This window comes from Chiloscyllium plagiosum, chromosome 3, assembly GCF_004010195.1.
Source record: "Chiloscyllium plagiosum isolate BGI_BamShark_2017 chromosome 3, ASM401019v2, whole genome shotgun sequence".
Lineage (NCBI taxonomy): Eukaryota > Metazoa > Chordata > Chondrichthyes > Orectolobiformes > Hemiscylliidae > Chiloscyllium > Chiloscyllium plagiosum.
Window position 1 is genome coordinate 112,627,172 of NC_057712.1, and position 23,430 is coordinate 112,650,601.

Below are 23,430 nucleotides of genomic sequence, written 5' to 3' on the forward strand. Positions count from 1 at the left end.
CAAATGGCTAGTTCTCCATGTATTCCATGAGATCTAACCTTGCTAATCAGTCTCCCATGGGGAACCTTGTCGAACGTCTTACTGAAGTCCATATAGATCACATCTACTGCTCTGCCCTCATCAATCCTCTTTGTTACTTCTTTAAAAAACTCAATCAAGTTTGTGAGACATGATTTCCCACGCACAAAACCATGTTGGCTTTCCAAATACATGTACATCCTGTCCCTCAGGATTCCCTCCAACAACTTACCCACCACTGAGGTCAGGCTCACCGGTCTATAGTTCCCGAGCTTGTCTTTACCGCCCTTCTTAAAATTAATTAATTGGTAGATTAAAGAGAATTAAAATTAATACAATGACAAAAGTTATTGCTAAAACTAAAGGTTGTCATTTTTATAAATATATACAAAATAAGCTGGATGAATGAAAAATAAAATTTAATTCATGCATTTCAACAATAGAAATGTTCTATTTCTGGAAACAGAATCAAAGATCATTACCTTTAGAGGTTCATTTGCATTTACATATTCTTCTGGATTCTTTAAAAACTCGTCTCTAGCAGTTGGATGAGAAAAATAATAGTATTTTTCTCGATATTTAGCACTACAATCTTGATCACCTGGATAAAGGACTGTTTTTTCTTTTAAGGCCACAGGACAGTAATGTTTACTTTCACCCATCTGTCTGTTTTTTCGTTGGGCCAAATCTTCATTCTGGAAGAAAATTGAAATGATGTTTAAGTTTTGTACCACTTACACAACAACCAAATGACAATGATTTCACTATTTATAATTTACCAATATTTGTTCAATAATAAAAGTGATCAGAATATTTTATTAATATTTTAATAGTACATTTCTTTATGTCCTCCTCTAAATTAAGTAGGGCATTTGGTACAATTTGGAAAGATCATAGTGCCATCAGGAACTGATCTACAAATTTAAATAGGGATCTGGTGCTTTTCTGCAGACCAGAAGACAAAGAGTGTGTGCGTGCGTGCTTGAGCATGTGCACGCATGTACGTGTGCATGTGTGTTTGGTTTTGTTGAATACACAATATGGTATTTATTGATTAACTACAAGTATTCAGACATTACATGAATATGAGCTGCATTAATATGGAGAATGTTAGGAGTATACCAGCCTGAGGTCTGTGTCCTGTAGTTCTGCTTGTGCTTTGAAATACCTGTGATATCATCACAGTGGGTAGTGCTGACTGCAGTTTATCAAATATTGATCCTTTCACACTCATATAACATATTACCCCACAATTCTTTTCTCTTCAAAGTTATAATGTTGTACATTTACTTATATATTTACAGTTACCACTACCCAACCTCCCCCCAAGGTCTTCAACTTTACAAATTCAGATGATCCAGAAGTTCCATCATTCTTCCCAAACATGTTCTATTTGGATCTGGAAAGAATCACAGATTCACATTATGATGAGTTAAAGGTAGTTAACTTGGACTGTCCTCCTGATTGTCTGAGGTCTGTAGTTTTATTCTAAACCAGAGGGTTTTTGACTTCTTGCATTTCTTTTGCAGATGAATTTCTGTTCTTTATAGTAGCAAGGTCCTTGCTAAAGTAGTTGTACATTCCTTTCAGGCAAAAGAACTCACCAAGAAAATTTAAACCATTATGGTTTAAATGCAAATTAAGGATAGCATAAGATTCAAAGAGGATTCATATAAAGTCACTAGAAAAAGTAGCAAAATCACAGACTGAAAGCAGTTCAGAATTCATTAAAGGAGAACCAAGAGATTGACTAAGAGTGGAAAAATAAAGCATGTCCTACCTTAGCAATTTCATGCATTACTTGCAATATCTTCTTACAATATTTGGGCAGTACCAATGCCTAAGAACACCTATCCATTCCTTATTTGCAGGTCTACTGGGGTGTCGCCATTTCCTCATCAGAACTTTGTTTCAATATAATAACACTCCAGAACCCCTTCAGATTCAGCCTCAGCTTCAGTGTGAGCTTCCTGTATTACATTATTCAATCCTGGATTTGCTCTCTGAAGACTTGCCAAATACTTTGAATTAATCACTTATTTATGGCAAGTTTCAGCTACTCTATTATCCATTTATATATTACCTTGGCTACTGATGATGGACTTGGTTTAACCATTGCTCTGATGACTATACATGATGGGAATGTACCTGGAACTTGGTCCTGTAACTGTTCGACCTCTTTCACCTCAGATTGGCTTCCTATGATTATAGGCAAAGTTGGCAAAAGCTAGCTTTACAGGCAAAGTAAGCTTTACTTCAGCCAAATTATTACCTTGAAGTAAGCCAAATCAAATTATGGCTAATTTCTTAACAATTCCTACAACCATTGTTCTGGACAACAAGTCACATTCTAATTTTATTTTATACAATCAAAGGGGGATATATTCCTCATTTATACTATCTACTATCACTTTTGATTTCATTTCATTCTCTGGATGGAAAGCTTGAGTAACATGCAGTGAAAGAGTCTAAGTGGCGACTATATCTCTTAATATAATCATGTGTTTAGCAATGTATTTGAAGAAAAAGGGATTATCTTCCTATTTGACGGAAATTCTGCATGCCTCTCATCTACTCTATTCACCTCTCAGTTTTTACCTCCAGTTTCCTGATTGTAGTCAACGCAAAAAAAAATGTTTCCATATCATTTTTGTTTTGAGTTCCATTTTCAAATTCACAGTTACAAACCTCAATAAGTCCTTGCACTTCACTTGCAACTCCAAGCATTCTGAATAAAAACAATGGCTACTTGCTTTCCATTCATTCTCCCATTCTCTATCCTCAATTCTACAAGGGTAATGGAAAAAAAGTTTAATTTTATGGATCAGCTCATAATCATCAGACATTACTGCTGTCTATCAGTTGCAACCTTCAAGTCTTTAACCTGAGTTCTTATTCCAAAATGTTGTGAGTTTTTAACTTTTATGAAAAAATAATCTCTGTGATAACTTTGTACATGGTTTAAACTCCAACACCTCGCACCCATCTGTCAAAATTACTTTGCTTAAATTTTCAACTTTACATAAAGTTGCAGAAAAAGTAGCAGACTGGAAGCAGTTTAGAAATCAGCAAAGGAGACCTGGGAGGTTGATTCAGAGGGGAAATTTAGAGTATGAGAATAAATATGCATGAAACATTAAAAATGGTATTTAAGAACTATAAGCATGTAAAAAGTAAAAGATTAGCAGACAAATGGAGACTCCTTACAGTCTGAAACATGTTCCTACATGCTCTACTTTACAAATTTTACGTGCAGCGAACAATATCTCGTTATAATACCTGGGCGACACCACTATATAAGAACTACCATCTATTCCCTGTCCATAGGTAAGTATGTGAGGGTGTTTCACATACTCATCAGACCTTTGTTTCTAGTATAATAATACTCTGAACCCCCTTCAGCCTTAGATTCAATGTGAGCCACCTCTGCTAACTTACTTAACTTTGGATCTGTTCTCTGAGCCTCAATTAATGAAGACTTGCCAAATACTTACTTTGAATGAACATCTTCATTTAGTTCTATTTTACCTTATACAATCAAACTGGAATAAATGCCTCACATCCTTTTAATTTCCTTTCAGCACCTGGATGTAAGTTTGTCCAGATTCTTTCTTAAATAACAAACTTTTGCGTCTATACTTCAGGAATAACACGTGTGAACCCAGAATAGCCTGTTCTAATGTCATTATCCTTGGAAATCTTCTCGGATATTGACGCATACTTGTCAATTTATTTTCCATGAGCAGTGTCCAATTTTCCATCAGCCACTTCATCTTGTTTCCTATATTCTGAGCCTGTGCCCTTGGGTCTTAATCGCTCCTACTCGTGGAACATTTTCTCCACATCTATTTCACCCTAAAAGGAACAACCCAAATGGAACATGATGGGTCTGAACTCTCCATTTCCTTTCTGAACACCCCTCAACTGTTATTTTGTATATTTTCCTACAAGCAGTTATTCCCAGTCTAATTTGGCCAGATCCTTTCTCTGCTTTGGCTCCTTTACTATATCACACTATGTCCCTATTGTACTAACATTCTGTCTCCCATCCCCCTCTCAAACTAGTTTAAATTGTAATCAAACTGTTTTAACCCATGGAGAGTAAGAAACATGTATTGCTAACTTATAATTCTAGAACTGAAATTCTGTCCACCTTTTTTTAAAATTCCCATACTCATAAATATTCACTCAAACAATCAAGACAAAGCACAAAAATTATGGATGGGATGGAACAAAATAGTCAGTAAAGCACAGTCCTGGCAAGAGTCTGTACTACAGATGTTAATGAGTTATTTTCTTTTGGATCCTTTTGAACCCTATTCATGGTTAAGATTTTCTCTTTCACTGTCTCTGAAGGTATTTTATCACTTTTCTTTCCAACAAGGGAATTCACAGAGAAAGCTGTTTACAGGATAATTAGGAGTGAAAATAGGTGCCAGGAAATCTTTTGATATTTCTTGACAGGAGAGAGAAATTTTGGAGTTTTTCTCCTTCAAAGGCTGGACGTTTTTGCTATATTGACCAAACATAAAGTGGTTCCAATTGCCCAGGAACCAATCAAGAGGCTGTTATTATGCTGAGCATGCAAAAAATCCCCAATGGAAAACCATTCAAAAGATGAGTGAAATTGCTCAGATACACACCTAGGAGCAAACACATGGTGCATTGTCACCCACTGCTTGTAAAAGGCAACATTGTAATACAAGTCACTCATTTTTAAAACTGCAACATCTCCTTCCACAGCTTCCTTAGTTTAAATCAGTACTTTGCCCGGTTTTTAGTCCACAGTCGAAAAAGTAAAAGTGGTGTTTCAAGTGGATGATCGGCCACGAAGAAATTGAATAATGGAGCAGGCTTGACAGGCTGAAGGCTGACAGGTTAAGCCCCACTCCCTGCAACTGGATCCTCGGTTTCCTGACCTACAGGCCACAATCAGTGAAGACTGGGGACAACGTCACTAACACTCAACACTGGAGACCCCTAGAGGTGCGTATACCCCTCTAGATCTCTACTGTACTCAGTGTATACCCATGATTGCGTCGCTAAATATCAGACTAAAGCCATTTACAAGTTCGCTGATGACAGCACCATAGTCAGTCGAATCTCAGATGGCGACGAAACAGGCTACAGACGGGAGGTGGAAGACCTGGAAAAATGGTGCACTGAGAACAACCTAGCTCTCAATGCTGGCAAAACCAAGGAACTCATTGTTGACTTTTGGTGGGATGATACTCATGTCCCCCTTACACATTAACAGCACAGAGGTGGAACGAGTGGAGAGTGTCAAGCTCCTGGAAGTGGTCATCAACAACAAGTTTTCTTGGTCACTTCATGTGGACGCACTGGTTACAAAGGTCCAACAATGTCTCTTGTTCCTCAGGCAGCTGAGAAAATTTGGCACGACAGTGAATATCCTTGCCAACTTTTATAGGTGTGCCATCGAGAGCATTCTGTCACTATCTGGTATGGCAACTGTCCCATTCAAGATCGAAGATGGTTACAGAGAGTGGTGAACTCTGCCCAGACAATCACAAAGGCCAACCTCCAATCTATAGAATCCATCTCCCAGGCCTGCTGTCAAGGAAAGGCCACTAGCATTCTCAAAGATCCATCCCACCCTGGCAATGCTTTTTTACAACCTCTACCATCAGGGAGAAGGTACAGAAGCCTGAACATATGCACCAGCTGGTTTCGAAACAGTTTCTACCCTACAGTTGTTAGAATATTGAATGGACTCACAAACTCATAACATTCGCCTGTACCTGTGTTTTTGTTTTGCTGCTATTTACGTATTATTTACTTATCTATGTTATTTAACTATGTGGTCTGACTGTATTGTTCGCAAGATAAAGCTTTTCACTGTGCCCGGTATACATGACAATCAATTTCAAATCAAATCAATTCAATTCAATTCAGTTCAGTTCAGTTCAAATCAATTCAATTCAAATCAAATCAAATCAATTCAAATCAAATCAATTCAATTCAGTTCAAATCAATTCACATCAATTCAAATCAATGGTCCACTCCTGTTTCTGTGTTCCAATATTCCTTTATACCCACAATTGCTTCACAAGCAAAACTGATTTGCAATTGATAAAAGTGCAATGAACATAATATGATTTACAAGTGAAAAATATTCTTTGTATTAATTCTTGCCTGCCATAAAGTCTATTAAATGTTACATCAAACAAATATTTGCTGCATTTTTAGGTAAAGTACATTAATGGCTAAAGGGGGTCCTGTAGATGTGGTATATCTGGACTTCCAAAAGGCATTTGATAAGGTGATGGACAAAAGGTGAATATGCAAAGTAAGGTCACGCAAGGTTGCTTGGATTAGCTTGGATTGGAGAACGACTATTAAGTAAAGAGTTAGGTTAAATGACTCTTTTTCTGGTTGACAACATGTGATTAGTAGGATTCCACAGAGTTCAGTCCTTGGGCTTCAACTATTGACAATCTATATTAATGACTTGAATGAAGGGATAGAATGTAAAATAGCAAAATTTGCAAATTGCACTAAAATAGGTGGGAACGTAAGGTATAATGAAGAAATAAGAAATTTGCATGGATAGGTTAAGGTGAATGGCCAAAATTTAGCAGATGAAATGTAACATGGATAAGTGTGAGGTTATCCATTTTGGTCAAAAGAATAAAAAGATAACTTATTATTTGAAGGGAGAAAAACTACAAAATGTTTTGGTGCAGAGTATGCTCGTAAATGAAAACTAGTCATAGAGTCATATAGCGCAGAAACAGACCCTTTGGTCCAACATATGCCAAACATAATCCCTAACTAAACTAGTCCCATCTGCCTGCTCTCCTGGCCCATACCCTTCCAAACCTTTCCTATTCATGTCTCTATCTAAATGTCTTTTAAATGTTGTAATTGTACCTGCATTCACTTTCTCAGGAAGTTTAGTTAAAAAAAAATTACCTCACATGTCTTTTTCAAATCTTTCTCCTCTCACCTTAAAAGTGTGCACCCTAGTCTTGAAATCCCCCATCCTAGAGAAAAGACAACTACCATTAACTCTATCTATATCCCTCATTATTTTATAAACTTCTATCAGATGGCTCTGAACCTCTTACACTCCAGTGAAAAAAGTCCCAGCCCAGATAACCTTTCTTTATAACTCATGCAGATCCAGCAAGAAATAGGGAGGACAAAGAGAATTTTGACATTTATTGACAATTGGTAATATTATTTGGCAATAAGGAATGGAGTATAAAAGTAGGGAAGTGTTGTCGCAATTGTACATTGCATTGGTGAGACTGCATCTGGAGTACTATACAATTTTGGTCCCCTTACCTGAGGAAGGGTGTAATTGCATTGGAGGCAGTTCAGAGGAGGGTTCACTAGATTAATTCCAGAGGTGAAAGGTCTGTTTATTAGGGGAGATGAAGCAGTTCCGGCCTACATTTGCTAGAATTGAGAAGGATGAGAGGAGACCTAATTGAAGTATATAAGATGCTAAAGATCATTCCTCTAGTGGGGTGAGAGGTCATAGATTTAGGCTAAGGGGTGGCAAACCTAAAACAGATATGAGGAGGAAATGCAAAGCAGCATGCATCTGTGGAATTCACTACCCCAGGGTGGAGTGGAAGCTGAGTAAATTGAAGGAGGAGATTATCAGACTTTTAATTAGTTGAAGTGTTGTGGGGACTGGACACAAAAGCGGAATTGACGCAGAGATAACATCAGCCATAATCATATTAAATGGTGGAGCAGGCTCGAGGGGCAGAATTGCTGATCCCTGCTCCTAATTCTTATCGTCATGCTCCTCCCACAACAATAACTCAACAAAACTCAAAAAAACAAACATTTATTTCATGTTGGTTCACTAAGTGCACAACCTAGGCTTATTGCTGGATTTGATCAGGAATCAATGAAAATTTTTCTTGAAAACAATCTGTTGCTCTTATAATTTCAAACAAGTTTTCTTTAATGCTGTTCATCAAGGCATTAAAGTTATAGTCCATTGATGTAAATTTGTATGCAGTTTTTAAAGTGGCAAAATATATGTTTTTTGCATTAAGTTACATAATGAAAAATGTGAAAATTTTAGGAGTAATATCAAAATGAATAACCAATTTTAGAATACACTTACTTCTTCTTCCTCTTCCTCATTCTCCTCCTCTTCTTCTTCAGCTTCCTCTTCTGCTTCTTCTGTGAATACTTCAGCATCTTCTTCTTCTTCATCAAGGTCTGCACCAGATAATTCCCAGCCATAGTACTTAAAGGGTTCTGTAACAGTTTGCAATCAATTTGAATTTAAAATTAAAAATGTTTGTTTGAAATACCTTTACCTCATGTGCAAAAACCATTGGACGTTTCAAAATTTACCTGCAAGTTCTGTTTTATGATGTTACTCTGAGTAACAATAGAACCAAGTAAGAACTCCAAAGGCTTTTGACTGAGGTTTCTCATCAAGAGCATCAATTGTTCTCACAAATCTCAGAGATGACAGGGATAGTGGCAGAATGGAGAACGTTGAATTACACTCTTGACTTGTGCCTTATGTCTATAACGGAGTGACTACTTAGATGACAGTTTTGTCATTGTGAGGGATTGAGCAGTTAAGTAAGATTTTTGTTTACATAGAAGATTATTTTAAGGTATTTCTATATTTTGATTTTTTGGTATCAATGAGTGTTTCTTTTAAAGAGTGTCATCATCAATAGAAATTTTCATGGATGTAAATATGCCTCCTGAGGTATGCCCAAGATGGATAAATGAGTTGACAATGAATTAGCATTGGGACTATGAAGGGCAATTTGAATAATTGGGGGTACAGGGATGGGTAGATAGGCATAGGTGGCAAGGTCCCATTGTATTCTGGGATAACCTTCTTCACTGTCCACAACAACACCAATTTTGGTGTCAGCTACAAACTTACTAACAATACCTCCTATGTTCACATCCAAGTCCTTTATATAAATGATGAAAAGCAGTGGACCCATCACTGATCCTTGCAGCACACTACTTGTCATAGGCGTCCAGTCCAAAAACAACCCTCTATCACTATCCTCTGTCTCTTGCTTTCAAGCCAATTTTGTATCCAATTGGCTAGCTTTCCAGGATCCCATGCGACCTAACATTACTAACCAGTTTACCATGCTGAACCTTGTTGAATGTCTTCCTGAAGTCCACACATGTCATCTACCATTATGCCTTCATTAAACTTCCTTGTCACCTCTTCAAAAAACTCAATCAAGTTAGTGAGACATGATTTTTCATGCATAAGGCTATGCTGATTATTCCTAATCAGTCCTTGCCTTTCCAAATGCATCTAAATCCTGTCTCTCAAAATTGACTTCCACAATTCACCCATACCCTGGTTTTTCCTTACAGCTTTTCTTACATAAAGACACCACATTAGCCAACCTCCAGTCTTTCGGCTCCTGACTCATGGCTATCAATGATACAAATACTTCATCAAGGGCCCAGTAATCTCTTCCCTAACTTCCCACTAACTTCTGGGAAACACCTGATCAAGTCCAAGGGATTTATCTACCTTGATGCGTTTGAGACCTTCAGTACGCTTTGGCAATATGAACTCTTTTGAAGACATAACTATTTATTTCCCCATGTTCCCTGGTTTCCAAGTCTTTCTACACCATAAATACTGATGCAAAATATTTATTATCTCACCCATTTCCTGTAATTCCACACAGAAACAGCCATACTGACCTTTAAAGGGCCCTAATCTTTCACTAGTTACTCTGTTGCCTTTAATGTATTTATAGAATCCCTTTGCATTCTCCTTAACTACATCTGCCAAAACTATCTCATGACCCCTTTTCGCCCTCTTGATTTCCCTCTTAAGGATATTCTTACTTCTCTTATACTCTTTCAGGGATTCGCTTGATCTCAACAGTCATTACCTGAAATATGCCTTCTCCTTTTTCTTGACCAGAGCCTCAATTTCTCAATTCATCCAGCATTCACTCCACCTACTAGCCTTGCCTTTCACACTAATGGGAACACTTGTCTCTGAACTCTCACTATCTATTGATTAAACTTAAAATATAAGCCATAAGTATTAATTTAACCTGGAGCAGTGTTTTGTAGAGGACTAAGACAGTGCTATTTTCTGGGTCTGTAGACTGAAGGAAACAAAAATGGCCTTTAGTAGAGTGATATGCTCTTCTTGTCAGATGCGGGAGTTTAGGGAGAGTTTACGGGTTACTGAGGATTATATCTGCAATAAATGTCGTTGGTTGCGAATCCTATCAGATCAAATGGATCACTTGGAGAGGCAGTTAGAGGCAATGAGGAATTTACAATAGCAAGGGTATGTGATGGATGGCAGTTATAGATGGGGGTAAAGTCTCAGACACAGTCACTTAGATAGGTTAACTCCAGGAAAGGTAAGAGAGGTAGGCAGGTAGTGCAGGAGTCTTCTGTGGCTCTCCCCATTTCAAACAAGTATGCTGTTTTGGAAAATGTACGGGGTGATGGATTCTCAGAGAATGTAGCACGAACAGCCAAATTTCTGGTATTGAGACTGGCATTCTGGTATATGTCGGGTTCCAAGCAATCAATTGTGTTAGGGGACTCTCTAGTCTGAGGTACAGACAGACATTTCTGTGGCCAGCAGTGAAAAATCAGAATGGTGTGTTGCTTCCCTGGTGCTAGGATCAAGGGTGTCTCAGAGAGTGTGCAGAATATTCTCAACGGGGAGAGGGGCCAGCAGGAGGTCATTTTACACATTGGAACCAACGACATAGGAAGGGAAAAGGTTGAGACTCTGAAGGGAGATTACAGAGAGTTAGGCGGGAATTTAAAAAGGAGGTCCTCGAGAGCAGTAACATCTGGATTACTCCTGGTGCTACGAGCTAGTTAGGGCAGGAATAAGAGGATAGAGCAGATGAATGCATGACTAAGGAGCTAGTGTATGGGAGAAATATTCACATTTTTGGATCATTGAAAGCTGTTTTGGGTAGAAGTGACCTGTACAAGAAAGATGGATTATACCTAAATTGGAAGGGGACTAATATACTGGCAGGGAGATTTGCTAAGCTGCTCAGGAGGATTTAAACTAGTAAGGTGGGCAGGGGGTTGAGACCCAGGGAGATAATGAGGAAAGATTTCAATCTGAGACTGGTACAGTTGAGAACAAAGGTGAGTCAAACAGTCAGGGCAGGCAGGGACAAGCAGAGGACAATGTAGGACTGATAAATTAAACTGCATTTATTTCAATGCAAGAGGCAGATAGGGAAGGCAGATAAACTCAGGGCATGGTTAGGAACATGGGACTGGGATATCATAGCAGCTACAGAAACAATGAATCAGGGATGGACAGGACTAGCAACTTAATGTTCCAGGATACAAATGCTACAGAAAGGACAGAAAGGGAGGCAAGAGAGGAGGGGAGTAGCATTTTTGATAAGGGATAGCATTACAGCTGTACTTAGGGAGGATATTCCCGGAAATACATCCAAGGAAGTTATTTGGGTGAAACTGAGAAATAAGAAAGGGGTGATCACTTTATTGGGATTGTACTATAGACTCCCTAACAGTCAGAGGAAAATTGAGAAACAAATTTGTAAGGAGATCTCAGTTATCTGTAAAAATAATAGGGTGGTTATGGTAGGGGATTTTTACTTTCCAAACATAGACTGGGACTGTCATAATGTTAAAGGCTTAGATGGAAAGGAATTTGTTCAGTGTGTACAAGAAAGTTTTCTGATTCAGTATGTGGATATACTGACTAGAGAAGGTGCAAAACTTGATCTACTCTTGGGAAATAAGGCAGGGCAGGTGACTGAGGTGTCAGTGGGGGAGCACTTTGGGGCCAACGACCATAACTCTATTAGTTTTAAAATAGTGATGGAAAAGGATAGACCAGATCTAAAAGTTGAAGTTCTAAATTGGAGGAAGGCTAATTTTGACAGTATTAGGCAAGAACTTTCAAAAGCTGATTGGGTGCAGATGTTTGCAGGTAAAGGGACGGCTGGAAAATGGAAAGCTTTCAGAAATGAGATGAGAGTCCAGAGACTGTATATTCCTGTTAGGGTGAAAGGAAAGGCTGGTAGGTGTAGGGAATTCTGGATGACTAAAGAAATTGAGGTTTGGTTAAGAAAAAGAAAGAAGCATGTGTCAAGAAAAGACAGAAGAGATCGAGTGAATCCTTAGAGTATGAAGGCAGTGGGAGTATACTTAAGGGGGAAATCAGGAGGGCAAAAAGGGGACATGAGATAGCTTTGGCAAAGAGTTAAGGAGAATCCAAAGAGTTTTTACAAATATGTTAAGGATAAAAGTGTAATTAAGGAGAGAATAGGGCCCCTCAAAGATCAGCAAGGCGGCCTTTGTGTGGAGCTGCAGGAGGTGGGGCAGATACTAAACAAATATTTTGCATCAGGATTTACTGTGGAAAAGCACATGGAAGATCTAGAATGTAGGGAAATACATGGTGACATCTTGAAAAATGTCTATATTACAGAGGAGGAAGTGCTGGATGTCTTGAAATGCATAAAAGTGGATAAATCCCCAGGACCTGATCAGGTGTACCCTAGAACTCTGTGGGAGGCTAGGAAAATGATTGCTGAGCCTCTCACTGAGATATTTGTATCATCGATAGTCACAGGTGAGGTGCTGGAAGACTGGAGGTTGGCTAACGTGGTGCCACTGTTTAAGAAAGGTGGTAAGGACAAACCAGGAACTATAAGCCAGTGAGCCTGATGTCGGTGGTGGACAAGTTGTTGGGGGGAATGCTGAGGGACAGAATGTACATGTATTTGGAAAGGCAAGAACGGATTAGGGATAGTCAACATGGCTTTATGCATGGGAAATTATGTTTCACAAACTTGATTGAGTTTTTTGAAGAAGTAACAAAGAGGATAGATGAGGGCAGAGCAGTAGATGTGATCTAAATGGATTTCAGTAAGGCGTTCAACAAGGTTCCTCATGAGAGACTGGTTCGCAAGGTTAGATCTCATTGAATACAGGGAGACCCGCCATTTGGATACAGAACTGGCTCAAAGGTAGAAGACAGAGGTGGTGGAGGAGGGCTGTTTTTCAGACTGGAGGCCTGTGACCAGTGGAGCACCACAAGGATCGCTGTTGGGTCCACTACTTTTCATAGTTTATATAAATGATTTGGACGTGTGCATAAGAGATATTGTTAGTAGGTTTGCAGATGACATCAAAATTGGAGGTGTATTGGACAGCAAAGAAGCTTACCTCAGGTTACAACAGGACGTTGATCAGATGGGCCAATGGGCTGAGAAGTGGCAGATGGAGTTTAATTTAGATAAATCTGAGGTGCTGCATTTTGGGAAAACAAATCTTAGCAGGACTTATGCACTTAATGGTAAGATCCTAAGGACTGTTGCTGAACAAAGAGACTTGGAGTGCAGGTTCATAGCTCCTTGAAAGTGGAGTCGCAGGTAGATAGGACAGTGAAGGTGGCGTCTGGTATGCTTTCCTTTATTGGTCAGAGTATTGAGTACAGGGGTTGGAAGATCATGTTGCGACTGTACAGGACATTGGTTAGGCCACTGTTGGAATATTACGTGCAATTCTGGTCTCCTTCCTATCGGAAAGATGTTGTGAAACTTGATAGGGTTCAGAAAAGATTTACAAGGACGTTGCCAGGGTTGGAGGATTTGAGCTATATGGAGAGATTGAATAAACTAGGACCATTTTCCCTGGAGCCTCGGGGGCTGAGGGGTTTTTAGATGTTTTTAAAATCATGAGGATATGGATCGGATAAATAGGCAAAGTCTTTTCCCTGGGTTGGAGGAGTCCAGAACTGGACGGCATAGATTTAGGGTGAGAGGGGAAAGATTTAAAAGAGACCTAAGGGGCAACTTTTTCACTTAGAGGCTGGTACTTTTATGGAATGAGCTGTCAGAGGACGTGGTGGAGGCTCGTACAATTGCAACATTTAAAAGGCATTTGGATGGGTATATGAATACGAAAGGTTTGGAGTGGTATGGGCCAGGTGCTGGCAGGTGGGACTAGATTGGGTTGGGATAGCTGGTCAGCATGGACAAGTTGGACTGAAGGGTCTGTTTCCGTGCTGTACATCTCTATGACTCTATTTCATTCTTAAAGGCCTCCCACATCCCAACCATTCCTTTACCTGCAAACAGCATACCTCAATCGACTTTTGAAAGTTTCTGTCTCATACCATCAAAATTGGCCTTACTCCAATTTAGAACTTTAACTTCTTCATATAAGGCCTATTGTTTTTCATAACTATTAAAAACTCATAGAATTAGGATCACTGGTCCCAAAGTGCTCCCCCACTAATACTTCATTCACTTGCCCTGTCACATTTCCCAAGAGAAGGTCAAGTATTGCTTCTTCTCCAGTAAGTACATCCAGATATTGAACAAGAAAGTTTTCTTGTACACGCTTCGTAAATACCTCCCTATCCAAGCCCTTAACACTATGAAAGTCCCAGTCTATGCTGGAAGGTTAAAATCCCCTACCATTACAATGACATTTTTCTTACAGATACCTGAGATCTCCTTACATCTTTGCTTCTCAACTTCCTGCTGACTACTGGAGGTCTATAATCACAATAATGTGATCATCTCTTTCTTATTTTTAAGTTTCACCCATATAAGGTCAATGGTTGATCTCCCAAGAATATCCTCAAGTATAGCTGTAATGTTCTCCCTCACCAAAAACGGCACTTCCTCTTTTGCCTCCCTTTCGATCTTTCCTTTCACACTGCACGGTGGCACAGTGGTTAGCACTGCTGCCTCGCTGCGCCAGAGACCCAGGTTCAATTCCCGCCTCAGGCAACTGTCTGTGTGGAGTTTGCACATTCTCCCCGTGTCTGCGTGGGTTTCCTCTCACAGTCTTCGGAAGGTCGGTGTGGACTTGTTGGGCCGAAGGGCCTGTTTCCACGCTGTAAGTAATCTAATCTAACCTATACCCAAGAACATTAAGCTGTCCTGTCCATCCTAGAGCCATGTTTCTATAATAGCAACGATATCCCAGTCCCATATTCCTATCCATTCTCTCAGTTCGGCTGTCAGACCTGTTATGTTGAAATAAATGCAGTTTAATTTATCAGTCTTACTTTGTTCTCTGCCAAGCTCATGTCTTCCTTGACTATTAGACTTGCCCTCCTTGTCCACTGTACCAGCCTCAGCTTTTTCTCTTTTCTCACTATTGCTTTGGTTCCCATCCTCCCATCACTAGTTTAAAGAACCCCCTCCCCCCCACCAAGTAGCACTCGCAAAGTTTCCCACAAAGATACCAGTCTCCTTCCAATTCAGGTGGAACCTGTCCCTTTTACACAGGTTATTTGTACCCCTGAAGAGGTCCCAACAGTCCAAAAATGTCAATCCTTGCTCCAGCACCAGCTCCTTAGCCACACATTCACCTGCTTTATGTTCCTATTCCTACTCTCACTAGCCTGTGGCGCTGATAGTAGTCCAGATATTGCTACACTCGAGGACATACTTTTTAACCTTTTAATATACTTTTTAGTGGGTGACACAGTGGTTAGGACTGCTGCCTCACAGCGCTAGAGACCCAGGTTCAATTCCCGCCTCAGGCAACTGACCGTGTGGAGTTTGCACATTCTCCCCGTGTCTGTGTGGGTTTCCTCCGGATGCTCCAGTTTCCTCCCACACTTTAAAAATGTGCAGGTTAGGTGAATTGGCCATGCTAAATTGCCCGTAGTGTTATGTAAACGTAGGAGAATGGGTCTGGGTGAGTTGCGCTTCAGCGGGTCGGTGTGGACTTGTTGGGCCAAAGGGCCTGTTTCCACACTGTAAGTAATCTAAAGTAACCTTCTGCATAATGTACTATATTCTCTAAGCATAACCTCATATCTACTCACAATCAAAGAGCTGTCCCACCCTGTTATAATCTTCTTCTGGTGGGCAGAAGACACAAAAGCTTAAAAATACATGTACTAATAGGTTCAAGAACAACTTCTTCCCCATGTTATAAGACTCCTGAATGGACCTCTCAAATTTTAAATTTAATTTCAATCTCGCTTTTTGTTCACCTTCTTTGCTGCAGTAACATTGTATTCCTTGTTCTGTTCTTTTTCCTATGTACTTTGCATGGTATGATCTATTCCATTCTCCAAGTTCTTCCGTCTCTGTCGCATCTGTTCCAATGATGCCAACTATGACAAGAGTGCCTCTGAAATGTCCACTTTTTTCCTCAATTCAGGCTTCCCTAGCACTATAGTTGACAAGATCCTCAGCCAGATCTAACCCATCTCCCGCACTTCTGCCATCTCCCTCTTTTCACTCCCACAACAGCAATAAGATTCCCCTTGTCGTTACCTACCATCCCACCAGCAACCATGGCAAAAGTGAGGACTGCAGATGCTGGAAACCAGATTTTAGATCAGAGTGGTGCTGGAAAATCACAGCAGGTTAGGCAGGACCAGGAAACTCGATGTTTTGGGCAAAAGCCCTTCATCAGGAATAGAGGCAGGAAGCCTCCAGGGTGGAGAGATAAATGGGGGTGGGGGGTGCTGGGGAGAAGCAAACCAGCAACCATGTTCAGAGGATATTTAGCCACCATTTCCACAATCTGCAGCGGGAAGCCACCACCAGACACATATTTTCCTTCTTTCCCTTGTCAGCTTTCCACAGGGACTGTTCTCTATGGGACACCCTGGTCCACTCCTCCTACATTTCCACCACTCCCTCACAGCTCTATGACACCTTCCTTTGCAACCACAGAAGGTGAAACAACTGCTGGTTTACTTTCTCTCTCCTCAGTATCCAAAGGCCCAAGCACACTTTTCAGGTGAAGCAGTGTTTTACCTCACTTTGCACAGTCTAGTCTATTGCTCACAGTGGTCCCCCGTACATTGGGGAGCCACTTCACAGTTCTGTGTGCAAAAAAGACCCTGAGCTTCCAGTTGCCTGCTACTTCAACACTATCTTGTTCCCTGGCCAACAGCTCTGTCTCAGGCTTACTGCAGTGTCCAGCAAAGCTTAGCATAAACTAAAAGAACAGCATCTCATTTCTTGCTTGGGAATTTTACAGGTGTCTGGACTCAATGTTGTGTAACAAAATTTGGATCTGAGCTCACCCATACCCTTATCCCAATCCCCAAATACAAGGCCTTGTTATCACACGGTCTAATATTGCACACAACCCATTGTTACCTACTAACAGTTCCCATTAACAGCTAATCACTCCCTGGGCCTAATCATTATCCACTCCTTTGTCCAATTGTCCTTTTCATTCTTTGGGCTATATCCCTACCTATTGTTTGCTCTTCATCCCCTCCCTGACCCTATTCTCTGCATTAAAAAACATTTTCCTTCCATCTTCCCCCACCCTAATCTCTTGTATAAAAACAAGCATTTTCTTTGCTGTCACTAAGGGTCACTGGACCTGAAACATTACCTCTGATTTCTCTCCACAGATGCTGCTGGACCTGCTGAGTTTTTCGAGTATTTTTTGTTTGTTTTCCTTACCTATGTCATTGGTACCAAAGTGCACAACGATCTCCTGCTGGTTGTTCTCCCCTTTCAGAATATTCTGTACCCTCTCCGAGACATCCTTGACACTGGCACTAGGGAAGCAACAAACCATCCTGATGTCCGACTGATGGATGCAGAAATGTCTGTCTGCCCCAGACTTCAGAGGACCCTATTATAATTGACCACTTGGAACTGACATACCCCTCATTACAGTACAACCAGTCACGGTACCAGACACCTGGCTGTTGGTGCTACATTCCCCTGAGAGGCCACCTCACTCCGATAGAAACATGACTTAGGTAGTGTCTCCCACCTATTCTTCTCCTCTAACCAAAAAAAAGGGTTCTGTGTGCTGGATTGGTAGATAACGTCTTTTTTATTCTTTATTTTTCAACAGATTCTTTGGGAATTTAGGATGGTGGGAGTGGAGGTTAGGGCAGTTGAATGTTCCTCCTGCAGAATGTGAGAGGTAAGGTTCACCACTAGCGTCCCTGCTGACTTCATCTGCGGGAAGTGACCCAATGCCAGCTCCTCAAAAACTGTGTTAGGGAATTGGAGCTGGAGCTGGATGAACTTTGGATCATTTGGGAGGTGAAGGGGGTTATTGAGATGAGTTACAGGGAGGTAGTCACATCTCAGGTACAAGAAAAAGGCAGATGGGTTACAGTCAGGGACGGAAAGGGAACTGGCAGACAGTGCAGGGATCTCCTTTGGCCATTCCCCTCAATAACAAGTATACCATTTTGAATATTGTTGGGGAGACAACTTACCACAGGTAAGCCATGGGGTGCAGGTCTCTGGCAGAGAATCTGTCCCGGTTGCTCAGAAGAGAAGGGGGGGAGAAGAGCAGAGCATTAGTCACTGGGGACTCCACAGGTAGAGGGGCAGATAAGATGTTTTATGGAAACAAGAGAGACTCACGGTTGGTGCGTTGCCTCCCAGGTGCCAGGGTCCGTGATGTTTTGCACTGTGTTTTCAGGATCCTTAAGGGGAGAGGGGAGCAGTCTCAAGTCGTGGTCCACATAGGCATTATGACATAGGTAGGAAAAGGGATGGGGAGGCAGAAATTTAGGGAGCTAGGCTGGAAGCTTAAAGCTAGAACAAACAGAGTTGTTATCTCTGGTTTGTTACCCATGCTACATACTAGTGAGGCAAGGAATAGGGAGAAAGAAGAGTTGAACATGTGGCTACAGGGATGGTACATGAGGGAGGGTTTCAGATACCTGGATAATTGGAGCTCATTCTTGGGATCTCTACAAACAAGATGGTCTACACCTGAACCAGAGGGGTACCAATACTCTGGGGGGGAGGGGTGAAATATTTGCTAATGCTCTTCAGAAGGGTTTAAACTAATTCAGCAGGGGGTGGGAACCTAAATTGTAGTTCCAGTGTCCAGGAAGTTGAGAGTAGTGAGGTCAGAAATAATGATTCAAGATCGTAAGAGTGCACTGGCAAGCAAGAAGGTGGTTTGAAGTCTACTTCAATGCCAGGAACATCGGAATAAGGTGGGTGAACTTGTAGCATGGGTTAGTACCTGGGACTTCCATGCTGTGGCATTTCAGAGACATGGATAGAGCCAGGACAGGAATGGTTGTTGCAGGTTCCAGGATTTAGATGTTTCAGTAAGAACAGAGAAGATGGTAAAAGAGGGGGAGGTGTGACATTCTTAGTCAAGGACAGTATTATGGTTGCAAAAAGGACATTTGAGGACTGCTCTACTGAGATAGTATGGGCTGAGGTTAGAAATAGGAAAGGAGAGGTCACATTGTTGGGAGTTTTCTATAGGCCTCTGAATAGTTCCAGAGAGGTACAGAAAAGGATAGCAAAGATGATTCTGGATAGGAGCGACAGTAACACGGTAGTTGTAATGGGACATTTAACTTCCCAAATATTGACTGGAAATAATATAGTTTGAGTACTTCAGATGGGCCAGTTTTTATCCAATATGTGCAGGAGAGTTTCCTGACACAGTATGTAGGCAGGCCAACAAGGGGCAAGACCACATTGGGTAATGAACCTGGCCAGGTGCTAGATTTGTAGGTGAGCACTTTGGTGATAGTGATCACAATTCGGTTATGTTTACTTCAGCAATGGAAAGGGATAGGTATATACCACAGGACAAGTGTTATTGATGGGTGAAAGGCAATTATGATGCAATTAGGCATGATTTAGAATGGGAAAGGAAACTGTGGGGGATGGACATAATTGAAATGTGAACTTTATTCAAGGAACAGCTACTGCGTGTCCTTGGTAAGTACGTACCTGTCAGGGAGGAAGTGGTCGAGTGAGGTTTACTAAGAAGTTGAATCTCTTGATAAGAGGAAGAAGAAGTCTTATGTTCGAATGAGACATGAAGGCTCAGTTAGGGTGTGTGGGAGTTACAAGTTAGCCAGGAAAGACCTAAAGAGAGAGTTAAGAAGAGCCAGGAGGGGATATGAGAAGTCCTTGGCAGATAGGATCAAGGAAAACCCTAAATCCTTCTATAGCTATATCAGGAATAAAAGAATCACTACAGTAAGAATGGGGCCAATCAAGAACAATTGCGGGAAGTTGTGCATGGTGTCTGAGGAGATATGGGAAGCGCTAAATGAATATTTTTTGTCAGTATTCACATTGGAAAAAGACAATGTTGTCCAGGAGAATACAGATATACAGGCTACTAGACTAAATGGGATTGAGGTTCACAAGGAGGAGGTGTTAGCAATTCTGGAAAATGTGAAAATAGATAAGTCCCCTTGGTCGGATGGGATTTATCTTCGGATTCTCTGGGAAGCCAGGAAGGCAATTGCAGAGCCTTTGGTTTTGATCTTTTTGTCATCATTGTCTACAGGAGTAGTGCTAGAAGACTGGAGGATAGCAAATGTTGTCCCTTTGTTCACGAAGGGGAGTAGAGACAACCCTGGTAATTATATACCAGTGAGCCTTACTTCGGTTGTGAGTATAGTGTTGGAAAAGGTTATAAGTGATAGGATTTATAAAGGAATAATTTTGATTAGGGATAGTGAACACGGTTTTGTGAAGAGTAGGTCGTGCCTCACAAACCTGACTGAGTTCTTTGAGAAGGTGACCAAACAGGTGGATGAGGGTAAAGTGGTTGATGTGCTGTGTATTGATTTCAGTAAGACATTTAATAAGGTTCCCCATGGGGCTATTATACAAAATACAAAGACGTGGGATTAAGAGTCATTTAGCGGGTGGTAGTTGATGAAAAATGTTCAGCCTGGAGTTCAGCCTCGTGGTGTACTGAAAGGATCTGTTTTGGCGCCAATGCTGTTTGTCATTTTAATAAATGGTCTGGATGAGGGCGTAGAAGGATGGGTTAATAAATTTATGGATGACAGTAAGGTCGGTGGAGTTGTACATAGTGTCAAAGGATGTTGCAAGTTACAGGGGGACATAATATGCTGCAGAACTGGGCTGAGAGGTGGCAAATGGAGTTTAATGTGGAAAAGTGTGAGGTGATTCACTTTGGAAGGAGCAACAAGAATACTGAGTACTGGCTAATGGTGAGATTCTTGGTAGTGTAGATGAGCAGCAAGATCCCGGTGTCTATGTACATAGATCCCTGAAAGTTGCCACCCAGGTTGATAGGGTTGTTAAGAAGGTGTATGGTGTGTTAGCTTTTATTGGTAGAGGGATGGCGTTTCAGAATCATGAGGTCACGCTGCAGCTGTACAAAACTCTGGTATGGCCACACTTGAAGTACTGCGTACAGTTCTGGTCACCACATAAAAGGAAGGATGTGAAAGATTTGGTTCAAAGTAGATTTACTAGGATGGATTGCCTGGTATGGAGGAAGGTCTTATGAGAAAAGGCTGAAGGACTTGAGCCTGTTTTCATTACAGAAAAGAAGGTTGAGAGGCAACCTAATTGAGACATATAAGATGATCAGAGCATTAGATAGGGTGGCCAGTGAGAGCCTTTTTCCTCAGATGGTGATGGCAAGCATGAGGGGACATATCTTTAAATTGAGGGGTGATAGATATTGGACAGATGTCAGAGGTAGTTTCTTTATTCAGTGAGTAGTAGGGGTGTGGAAAGCCCTGCCTGCAACAGTATCTGGATGAGTGGTGCTGGAAGAGCACAGCAATTCAGGCAGCATCCGAGGACAGGCAAAATCGACGTTTCGGGCAAAAGCCCTTCATCAGGAACATGAAGGGCTTTTGCCCGAAACGTCGATTTTGCCTGTCCTCGGATGCTGCCTGAATTGCTGTGCTCTTCCAGCACCACTGATCCAGAATCTGGTTTCCAGCATCTGCAGTCATTGTTTTTACCTGCCTGCAACAGTAGTTGACCCACTAACTTTAAGGGCATTTAAATGGTCAGTGGATAAACATATGGATGAAAATGGAATAGTGTAGGTTAGATAGGCTTAAGATTGATTTCACAGGTCGGCTGAAGGGCCTGTACTGCATTATAATGTTCTATGTTCTGTCCAAACAGCATACTTGTTTGAGGTGGGGATGGTGCAGGAGACTCCTGCTCTACCTGGCTAGCTCTTTCACCATTCCTAACAGTCAACCATCCATCAACTGTATGTACAGTGTCTCAACCTTCCTGAAACTGCCATCCATCACGTCCCCGTGCTCTTGTAAACTTCCTATTGTCTCTAACTACTGCTCCAACCAATCCATGCGGTCTGATATGATTTGCAAACAAACATACTTCCTGCAGATGTAGTCTCCATGAACATTCAAAATCTCCCTGATCTCCCACATTTGACAAGAACAGCACATCACCCTACTAAAAGCCATCTCGAATCCTTTTACAACCTGCAGTCACAGGAGATACCTAAAAGTAAACACACTACATTTTGCTCAAAAATGCAGAGTTAGCACAGTCTTCCTGCTCAAAAACACTGCTCTGGGATAACTTAGTACCAATCTTTAATATTAAAAGTTAATCAATAGAAAGATCACAATATAAACATAAGAAAAATAAATGTCTTCGCCTTACTCATTATTCTAGTTTTACAAATAAAAATTAAGATTTTGAAATTTTAAAGGTCTTAAAAATCAACACTTAGCTGATCAGGCTCAAAGACCCGTTTGCCCTCTTCCATAACTTTAGGTAATTCTTTTTCTAAATTAATGAAATCTCTGCAGCTCTGAAACTTCCACATCAACTATGAAACTTCACTTCTTGTTTGTTGTTTTAGTGAAACTCATTCTTCAGAGCCCTTGTGCAATTTCTCAGTCTGACAGCTATGAAACTACATTTCTTAGCTGCTTCATAAAAAGCTGATCGCCAAAACCTATGCAATTCCTCAGACTTGCTGCATGATCGCTCTCCTGAAACTCTTTCTCCTTCCTCTCTTTTAAGGTATCTTTGTTTTTGATCTTTTTTCAAAAAGTTCCAAAAACAACACAACAATTTGTAAAAAAAAGCAATTACTACCCAATGGAAGGGAGTAAATCCAGCCGAGCACTGACACAAACCTCAAAAACAACAGTAGATCTCCTGTTCACCATTTTTTTAGACCATTTCCCAGGAGCATAATGATCTGCCCCTATAATTCCCAGCTAAGTGATGTAGGCCTCAAGCCTGCCCATGATTTGTATCCTCCCCCGCACTCTGGTCCCTCGTCCCAGAGTTCACTGCCTCCGCAACTCCCATGTAAGTGGTCTTTATGGAAGAAATCTCTGCTTATGTGGTAGGAAGTGACAAAAGGTCATCTGTCATGTACAGAATGATAGCCCCTTTTCCTAAGCAGCCAACCTCTGATTCCTCTAGAAAGGCTGAAGACAGTGAACAGGGCTGAATGGCACCGGATAAATGCATTGAACCTGAACTGCCTTACGCATTTCTCTGGGATAAAGTTATGATAGGATAATTATTTTTTGCAAATGCTTTTATAAACAGGGAATTCTGTAGAGAGCTGCTCTCCTTCATTCAGTGCTTTCTCATTCTGATATTCTCAAATCTCGGCCTTGGTCATGTTGAATGCCAAAAAAAAGTGTAATTATTGGCCTCAATATCTGGGACA

General features: G+C 40.9%; 1 protein-coding gene across 1 annotated transcript in view; it reads right to left on the bottom strand.

Moving 5' to 3' along the window:
- ak9 (adenylate kinase 9) overlaps positions 1-23,430 on the bottom strand; it is a 269,716-nt gene that overhangs the window by 84,184 nt on the left and 162,102 nt on the right. The window contains exons 22-23 of the mRNA XM_043675331.1: positions 8,129-8,265; positions 501-713 (exon numbers count right to left, since the gene is read on the bottom strand). Coding sequence (XP_043531266.1) covers positions 501-713; positions 8,129-8,265 — 350 coding nt within the window. The remainder of the gene's footprint in view (positions 1-500; positions 714-8,128; positions 8,266-23,430) is intronic.